Source organism: Blennius ocellaris, assembly GCF_963422515.1.
Source record: "Blennius ocellaris genome assembly, chromosome: 1".
Lineage (NCBI taxonomy): Eukaryota > Metazoa > Chordata > Actinopteri > Blenniiformes > Blenniidae > Blennius > Blennius ocellaris.
The window spans coordinates 19,097,158-19,107,025 of record NC_137650.1 but is presented as its reverse complement, the minus strand read 5'-3'; the positions used below and the strand labels follow the sequence as shown (position 1 = coordinate 19,107,025).

The following is a 9,868-nucleotide window of genomic DNA, read 5'->3' as shown; positions in this document are numbered from 1 at the left end:
TCCCATGACCACAGACATTTACATCACCACAGCAGAATCAGTCAACAATAAAGACCCCACCCACTCTGAACACAAAGGCCAGAAGCTGGCAGGAACATCATGAGCAGAACCAGCAGATTCAGAAACGCTTTCTTCCCTGAAGCAGTAAGACAGTTGAATTTGTGGTAGCTTTCTAGTTTATCCAATGGTGCCAGGTGAAAAAACAACCACTACCACTGAGGATCGATCCATATCTTCCCCTCAATTATGCAAAATATGAACATCTCTTATAAAATGCAGTATCTTACATGATTTAAGATTATGTTCTGGCAAGTAATTTCTTTCATTCTGTTGTTGCTGTACAATGGAGATTCACATTGTGTACTTTAAATGCAGCCACGTTATTGCTAAAATAGCGTCAGCATCAAATCTGGACTATGAGAGTGAAATTGCGAAACCATGCATGCTGAAGGCTGCAGATATCATGTGCTCGTGACATCCTTTTTCTGAAATTAATCATCGTAGCAGATTTAATTTCAGGCCTTTCAACTGTACTGGAGAGACAAATAAAGCTGAAAGTCCTCATCAGTTCACAGTTGAAATTTAAGATGCAACAAGACAAAATACAAACTCAGGAAAGCAGTCTTAAAAAAAATTTATTCAACAGCAAAAGGCATTGCAAGAAATTACAAAATAATAACTTCTGAAAAAAGAAATTAAGCAGCTCTGATTTATAATCAGATTAAAATAAGAGATGTTTAAAAGTGTGTCACGTCTGGTTATTAAAGTGTTCTTATACTGGCTAGGCACACAAGATGAAACTGTGCATCCTGGACTATTGTGTATGACCCACCCATTTTACTGGGTCTAACAAAAAGCAGATTATTTAATACGCACACATAAAAAAACAAAAACATACTTAATTCTATGATTTTGTAAATGTGTCTGAAATAAAAGCTCTGTTGGATGTTGGCACGTTATCAGAGGCCACATGATATTGTAGCAAAATAGAAAAAAGAAAAAAATGGTCTCCAGCTTGTCGACGACAGCGAGAGGCACTTAGACACTTCCAACAGCAGTCCTTCCATCACACCTTTGCTGTGCAGTTTTCCGATTTCAATTTCACAGGTGATTCAATGAAAGCTGTGATCGATAGCTACAAAAACTAATGCTGGTTCAGACGCATTCATTATTTGTGAGGGTTTTGTGTTCAGCTGTCACTCTGTGGGAGAGAAACAGCCCGAGTGTAGACGATAAAGCATCCACAATGTCTCTTTGTTGCTGGCAAGGTATAGACGAAGATCCAACATCAACGGACATGTATGTGCTATTAACTGACATATTAGTCCATTTCTTCTCCTTTGTGTGGACACAGGAGTAAAGGTGGGTCTCAAAGGCAATGTTTCAAAATGGGCATCAGCATGCGTCAAGTTCTCTTTTCAAAGAAGTATAAAAAAAAAAAATGTTGGGTGCCTCTAAACTACTGTACACGTACGTGCACGCAAATAAGACTTAGAAATGACATGATTTTGTGTGGTCAGTAACTGTTCAGTCCTGGGACGCTGGTTTTTTATTTTTTGTTTAGTTTGACCCAAAGTTGCTATTCTTGGACAAGCCAATTTTTGTCTTCCTACTCGTTTTCATTTCAAGAGGTACCATTGATTTCGTAAAGATGCACCGCCCTCTAACTTTTGCCAATTTGAATATAGCTGCCATATATTCACTACTTCCACTGAACTCGCATTTACAAGTAAACCGGTTCATACCATTACAGGAGGTACATGGATTCCGAACCATTCCACCATGACTGAAATGTGACTCTTACTACCCCCCACTTAGATGAAGAATATTTACTGTATATCATATGTACATTCAAGTAGCCAGATAGCATGAGTGAGCCAGTAACCAGCCAATCACAGTGAATCACATTTTCGCATCTCAGTTTCTCTGATTATCTCTGATGTGAACATGTGCTGAGGGCTCAAGATTGTTTTAATCTGTAATGATTAGTGTCTGAAAACATTTAGTATGGCAAGAAATGTACTTCAAAAGTGGAATAGAGGATAGCCACAATTGAACTGCGACTCCGATCTGTGAACCATTTGGGAGTCAAAACTTAGATCCTTACCAGTTCTCAACTCAAAAAATGGGTAATTTAAGATTACAAATTAAACTGAGCAGTCCTGGTTCTCATTTCATAGGCTTTACAAAACAAAACACCATTATGTACATTCAAAAGGTGATCTTAAGCAGTGTGCAGTGAGACATGTTGGCTGGGGTGAGAGATGGAAACTGACTGCAAGGCACACAGGTAAAGCTGGATCACCGATTAAAAAAAACAAACAAACAAAACAAAAAAAACACACCATGCTCATAATCCAGTCCGTTATACGATACAACCAGAGAAATCAGGCATTGTGTTGTGATGCCAGGTTTTGATCTCCATGTGCTTCTCAATCATGACGTCAAACTCCTCTCTTTCCCTGAAAAACAAAAACAAAGTCAAGGTCACTCATTATGCCCACTATTGAGACGCAAAACCTCACATCTTAGCAGCAACAGTAGGCATGTTTCACATTGTAGAATAACTCACATTGGCAGGTCATATAAGTGCCAATACTTCAACTACACACAATCTCACAACCATGAATACTCAGTTCATGTTGCATTGATCCTTGCTACGATCTTACTGCTCTTGCAATAGACTTTACAGTCGTTTGCAGAAAAAATGGAAAAGATCTGATGCAATTGTCAGAGTTAAAATAATACAGTTAAAATACCGGCACACGCATAATTGAGTGAGGTTCAATATACCTAATAAATAGAAATAAAGAAAATTTAAGGGCATAATTATCATGCTAATCTCTGAGGCTCATCCCACAAATGTTGGTTCATTTAAAATAAATAACCCAGCTTTCCCACAGCAGGCGTTTTAATACCAAGAAGCACTGAAATAAGAAGTAATACAAATACAATTTTCTGAACCCCTTTGTGCACACGGTGTAAACATATTCACAACTTGTAGTGACAATACAAGTGTTTTCCTTTAACTTTCTCCAACTAGTTTAATTCCTGTAGGTTTATATCAACGGTTTCACCTTTTACATCATAACCACATTCTTCACATACTTTCAGCATTGCAAAAAGCATGTAAACATTCAAATTTGCTGCTTTAACACTGACCGTTTACTTAAACAACGTCCTTTCAGATACTTCTCTTCTGCCTGTTCAACCGACACGTTGTCCACACCAGCAATGGCGTAGATGATGGCCTGCAAAGAACAAGAAACCTCTTGCAATTGCCGCTACCTCTGAAATCAGAACTTATGAGCATGAGTAAACGCTCGAGCTCACCTCAGGAAGAAGCACATCCAGAACAAAAGGGACGCGCTCTGTGGATTTCACCTCCGCTAAACAGGAGGTGGTGGCCACCGCTGTGGTGTATAGCTTACTAAGGTAAAAATAGACTTGGTCCAACTGCCGATCATCCTCCAGGTATATGTTCACCATCCTTCTCCGGTTGGTACTCATGAAGGAGCGCAGCCATCTGGATTGCTGCTCTCCACAGATCACAGCCTGGAAGGAGAGTCAGGCAGGAACAACATTTACTCATTCCGACGCAAATTGTTTCGCAGTATTATGAGATTTAGCACATTTGTTTTTAAATGCCTCATAGCACCGACACATGACTGTAGAAGACGTTGCATCATCCTCTCTTTGTGCGCAAAAACCACAAACAAATATAAATGAAAAGCCCATTTGGAAATCTTTGACCTGGTTATAGCATTTCAGAGCATAATCTGGAACTTTAAAGACAAAAACAAGACTTTTCCCTTTTGTGAGAAGTTGGTGTCCCCATTTGAAACGTTTAGATTTCTGGTTCTTGTAAATTTCTTGTTCTTTTAAATGCCGTTTTTCTGGGTTCTTTTAGTGCTAAAAACAAAAGAAAAACCTTCATGATGATCAATGACCTTTTGTCAATAGTCTTTCCCGACTGGCTTTGCTATGTTAAAATAAAATAAAATGTAAAAAAAAAAAAAGTCATCCTGCTATCCATGGGTTTTATGAAGGCTGCAACAACAGCGTTGTTTGGTTCATCAAATAGTGTATGGAAGATGTGAATGGAAAACAGTGAAACGACTTTGAGACAGTGGTTGGCCATTCCTGAAAGATTCATACCAGAAGGTGACTTTCCACCATCCGCTGATTGACGATGAAATGCACCAGCTTCTCATTGGCGCGGTTGTGTGCAGCATGTGTCCGGTCTGGCAGCAGCCTCTTTGATCCCGTGCCGACATCTTCCTCTTGTTCATTCAATCTGTGTTCTTCAAGATCTTTACTACAATCCAACATGTTTGCCTCACTGGCTATGTTCAGTCTCTTAGAAGCTTCTTGAGGATACGTCTTCCTCACTGGGTAGCCTGAAACCGTTACAGACCAGCAAGTGGAGAGCATCATCAGGAACAAGCAGGACTCCCAAGAACACTTTGTTTTTGTCATGCACTGCCACATTAGGGATGGAAACTTACTCATGTCGTGCGCAAAGTATTGAATGAAGGAGCCGGAAAATGAGCCGCATGCTACGAAGATGAAACAGAATTAGTGCCGTCACCAATTTAGATGCAAGTGGTTATGAAAATGACCATTATCCTGTTCTGTTAATGAGAAAGCAACAGCATTTACCAATACGAAATCTGTAGTCCGTTATCAAATCCAACGCCCAAGAGATTGCAGCATCATACTTTTCTTTGGCTTCACGCTGTGATGAAATTCAGAAAACCACAGATTTAGCACTGGGTCAGGAAATGACACTTAATAAGAAAAAAAAAATCAAAGTTATTGAGCAGTTCTCACCATAAGCTCATTGGCTTCTTCACAGCCAAAGGGTTTCAAGGACTTCAGAGGCACAACAAACCTTTAGAAATAAAATGTGATCACAGGTGTGGAACACTATGAAGCGGTTACAAATATGAGCAAATTGGATGCTTTGGGGAAAAGAACAAATATCATTTCATACCCTTTTTTCTCAAAGCTCGGGTAATCAATAAACACAATGCTGGCTCTTTTCTGCTTACGGTAGACAGTCTTTACCTGCAGAGGAAAATAGCATGAATTTAATCAGGGTATGGTCACTTATTTGGGAGTCAAAATACACAATAAATGTGGTATTTATATCACAAAGTCATTTTTTGACTAAAAACTTTTTTTTTGCCTGTTTGATAAAATAGCCGACACTCTTAGTTGAACAGATCATGTTTTACTCCCATTGAAGCCCACATCAAGAATTTGAGTTAGTGACTTTTATTTAAACCAAATAACAAAGCATTTTTCTGTTGGGACAAACTATGCAAAAATGCCTTTGAACATCTGTTTTAGAGGGTGAATAAAGGGTTACAGTTTAACTTGCATTAGAAAAGTACTTATCAGTGTGAAATTGATTCATCTTAAATGTACCAATGGATTAAGCAGAAAACAAACAAAGACGTTTTCCAAAACATTCTCAAAAATTGGTAAAAAAGTTCAGGCTTCTCACATGGGTCAATTTGTGATTTTTTTTTTTTTTTTTTTTTTAATAAAAAAAAAAAAGAAAAATGTTTTGGTCCTGCCCGAAACTGGATGGGTTTTGGAACTTGATATTTTCAACATTTACAGACGTCTTAAAAATGGCAATAAAACCCACTCCTATAACAGCAATGTTTGGGGTCATACCACCTGGGCCACATCTCAATCGACGGGCAAAAACCATGGTTGCTTTTGGTTCTCTCTTGGCACGTCGCCTGATATTGCTGAAATGGAAGGACAAACATCCTCCGACTTTTAAATCATGGTTAAATGACATTATCCATTTCTTGAGATGTGAGAAGATACGATACACCACAAGAGGCAGTGCCCAAAAATGTTATACCATCTGGCAGCCGTTTATAACTTTTATTGAAAAAATGGAAGCCAAGGACATTGTAAATTAGAGCTGATGATCCCACCACTTTTTGAGTTATTTCAATGTTCACTCAGGGCTTTTTTTTAAATTATCCATTGATGTGTGTATGTGTGTGGTTATATGAGCATTTATCTGTTCTTTGTGTATGTGTACATATGCATATATTCACTCTGTATACACTGTACCTTAGAAAGCTTGAACTTCTGATTTGTTTTATTTTCTATGAACCATTGAGAGAATAGCTCAAATGGAGCTATGGGGAGGGGGATGTTTCAGTGTTCTTAAGTGAAACATCATTGATGTTTATGTTTTTGTTTGTATGTTGAAAAAATAATAAAAAGACCTTGACAAAAAAAATAAAATAAAAAGAATTAAGCCATGTTTGACACACATGCCTATCTGGATTCCCCCCCCCCCCCCACCCCACTCACCAATGCAGGCCAGTAAGGATAGAGGCGGAATTTGTGCCACACAACCGCTCCCTCAGTAATGGGTGGAGGTTCTAAAAAACAAAAAAACAAAACAAAACAATCCATTTAAAGCAAATAGTAAGTCTGCATTATCGAGTTCGTCTTCAGCCCTTGTTGAAGTATAAATGCATCCAGCCACTGCAGACTCTTACTTGTGTTTGCCGGCATCAAGAAACTTGGGAGCTCTTCATCATCCTCCTCATCACTTTCCTCCTCAGTCTGCAGGAAAAAAGAGGGCGGACGTTCCTCTTGACGACTCAGCTCAATCGATAGATCTGAAGACAGCAATGACTCAGCTGCGGGAGAGAGGGAGAGGATATAAAGGACACAAATTTATAGCAGATCTTTTGGGTTATCGACCATTTTAAAAAGGAGCTGAGCTACAAGCAGTAGTTGTGTCCTAACAAGCATAAAGCCACATTGAGTCAAGACGGACTCAGAAAAAGTAGCTTGTAACATCTTATATTGTAGATAGAATTAGCCTAAAAGTACACAGAGGAAAAACTACCTTGCTCAGCTGAATCGAGCTCCTCCTGTTCAAATCTTGGTCTATTGTGCACAGTTGACTGGGTAGCCATGCATGCTTTTAAATTCCCAGTATTGGTCTTCTTTGAGCCACGCTGGCGCTTAGCTTGAGGACCATTTGTCTCACTGCAGGGCTTCATTGGCTTCTGTGTTAATATTTGTTTTGTCCGACTTGTCTGAGAAACATTAACCTTCCGACATCTACGTCGAGATTTGACCTGGGAGGATTGCGAATCCACCTCCGATTTCTACAACAGCACAGAAAAGAAAGAAAGCAAAGTCACCAGCATTTATGGTATAAAATGAAACAACTTCCCCAATGCAAAAGACAATGTTTAAAGTAAAGATTTATATCAAACCTTTGCCTTCACTGGTGTTATTCCAGGAGAGATGCTGGGCAGGAGGTCAATAGAGGGGGAACGGACTGGAGTGGAGGCCAGGCAGGCTTTTCTCATGCTTCTCCTTGGAGTCATCAGTGAGGTCACTGGAGACTGGATGGCAGTGGTGAAATCACTGCATTGCACAGCATTTGACTCCTGCTTGGCCGGAGATATTACTCTCCCTTTCCCGTTGGCCCCTTTCCTTTTTCTTGCTCTCCCTGAAAGATCATTTGCAGTCAGACTCACGCCGTCGTCTTGAAAAGACAAGTGAAGTTTTTAGTAGTTCACACACTTCAGAAGTTAAAGATTATCTTGAGCGAGACACTGAACTACATACATCAGGCGCCGTTGCATGGCAGCCGCCTCTACTGGTGTGTGAACGGGTGAATGTGATTAACAGTGTAAAGCACTTTGGGACTGCTCAAGCAGTTAAAAAGCGCTATATGAATGGAAATCATTTACCTGCCATAGCCGTTTCACTTGGTGTAGTCTTCACATTGGAGAATTCTCTCGTGAGTGCTTTGGATCACACAGATATGTCAGCGTGGGATTGTGACATTGATCAGGGCTAGATTCCCTTCAGTCTTGCCACTGCAAGCATGAACTAGTCTGTGGAAGCTGTGTTGCTACACAGGAAAGGAAAAGCAGCACTTTAAACTCAGCATGAGGCCATTTGGGCACTTTATCGACATGTTATCGCAGGAATCCAGGAAACGTTGCAGAAACAAGCCTGCGGTTATGTTGTAATTCAGTTACAGTTAATACTCAATACAAAATCACTATAACAACTCTAAAAACCGACAAAAACCGTGGTTAGCACGGTGCAGTTTCTGTCGGGAATCTTCGAACATGCAGTAACGCAGTTTTACTAAACTGACGAGTCTAATATCGGAAATCAGTGAAAACTGCAGTGTTTCGGTGACAGATACGAAGCTATAACTTCGCACCAAACACGGAGATCGACAGAGGTATGTGACAGATCGTGACTAAAACACAGGAGGATAAAACTACAACTCGATACTCACGATTCGTGCCTTCAAGCTTGGATATTCTGCTGCTAGCTTCAGCATGTCACTTAGCCCAGACCTGGGTTATCTGAATGTTTTTATGCACGAACTACATTCTGCAGTTGCGCGTCGGTTGAAAAAAAAACAACAAAAAGCAACCACTGAAATAGTACACAAGAAGAACGAAAGTCACCGTGATAAATGTCAATCTACTTCTGCTTCAAGCTAAGATCTCGAAAGACGCAGCGTCCCCTGCTGGAGTGGAGGACGTATTTCAGTCATTGCACCAGGGGCAGCTCACTGAATGGTTTGTTTGTTTTAATCAATCAATTTATCAAATTATTTTTTAATGTTTCCTTTCATACAAGTTCAGAAGAGGCAACTGGATTTTTCTGGTGGGGCTCGCCTCCAAAATACTCACTGTGTAAAATTGCCATCTTTATTGTATTATGGAGATTTAAAAAAAAAAGTACAGTACAGTACTTTGAATTGAAAGTGCAGGAACAGACTTTGTATGTCTGTTCCTGCACTCTATTTCTTACACGTCTTAATAATGTTGACAGTCACGAGCACATTCTTTACAGAGAGAACTAATTCATTTAGTAAATATAAACAGGATAAATAAATTAACTGAACAATTTAAATCTTAATTTCCACGTGGAAGTGCACTCCTACATCGATGAAAGAGACACCGTTTATGTGTGGCTCACTCACAATATAAAATTTTTCCAATATCACTGTCAGCGTTTGTTTTACAGGTCTACTTCAACAGACAAATCAAAACGAGTTGAATCCATTAAGATTGATTTTTGGGTTATTCAGACTTGACAAGACATATTTGTTATTGAATGTTGGTAGCAGCTATTATTATGAATAAATGCATGTTTTTATATTCATAAATTAAACCATTTATCACTTTCTTGTTAAATGACTTTGCAGTCTAACATAGACGTGTGTATTGTGATTAACATGAATATAAATCAATCCTTTAATAAGCATTTCACTTTGACAATACTACCTTCACATACATACATATATACAAACCAATAAACTGGAGCAGACACTCAGAGTACGGAAGCATATCGCATTCACATGAAAAAAATATAAATGTGCTTTGTTTTTTTGAAATAATGACATGAGAAAAAAATTATTAGAAAAAAGATTCGGCTCTGGTTTTCTGAATTTATGAGATAGTGGTTTTCTGAGAGGATAAAGAAATTGGTTCTGTTATTCTCAATCCATGAGATAATTATCTCATAATTATGAGAAAAAAATTTATTATAAAAAAAAATTGGCTGTTTTTCTGAATTTATGAGATGTTTTCTGAAAAAATAAAAACAATTGGCTTGGTTTTTCTGCATTAATGGGACAGTGGTGTGTTATTCCAAGCAGAAGCTCTGCTAGACAATTGCAGGAAGCAGGTATGTCCCAGCTCTCAAGTTTGATCCAGTTCTATTTCCATTTGGGTTGAGACATTAGGAGATACTCTTGTGTTTAAGTATTGTTGATGGCATTATTAGTTTGTCAACTTTTTACAGTGTTACCTTGGCCGGTCTTACCTCATGGAGA

The 9,868-nt window shown here is 38.9% G+C and overlaps 1 protein-coding gene across 3 annotated transcripts; it reads right to left on the bottom strand.

Moving 5' to 3' along the window:
- Window positions 1–646: 646 nt before the first annotated feature.
- LOC308133263 (PWWP domain-containing DNA repair factor 3B-like) lies at window positions 647–8,458 on the bottom strand. Of its 3 annotated transcripts, none has more exons than XM_080500564.1 (14): window positions 8,318–8,458; window positions 7,755–7,918; window positions 7,272–7,546; window positions 6,896–7,160; window positions 6,540–6,683; window positions 6,349–6,419; window positions 4,997–5,070; window positions 4,834–4,894; window positions 4,663–4,738; window positions 4,509–4,559; window positions 4,159–4,400; window positions 3,334–3,555; window positions 3,163–3,251; window positions 647–2,462 (listed from the first exon to the last, which is right to left on the bottom strand). In XM_080500564.1, exons 2-14 carry the CDS (start codon window positions 7,759–7,761, stop codon window positions 2,366–2,368), a joined length of 1,674 nt encoding a protein of 557 aa, XP_080356690.1. In that variant the 5' UTR covers window positions 7,762–7,918; window positions 8,318–8,458; the 3' UTR covers window positions 647–2,365. The 3 variants fall into 3 exon arrangements, with proteins under 3 accessions (XP_080356690.1, XP_080356691.1, XP_080356692.1); XM_080500565.1 differs by having other exon boundaries at window positions 7,272–7,510; XM_080500566.1 differs by lacking the exon at window positions 4,509–4,559.
- Window positions 8,459–9,868: the final 1,410 nt, after the last annotated feature.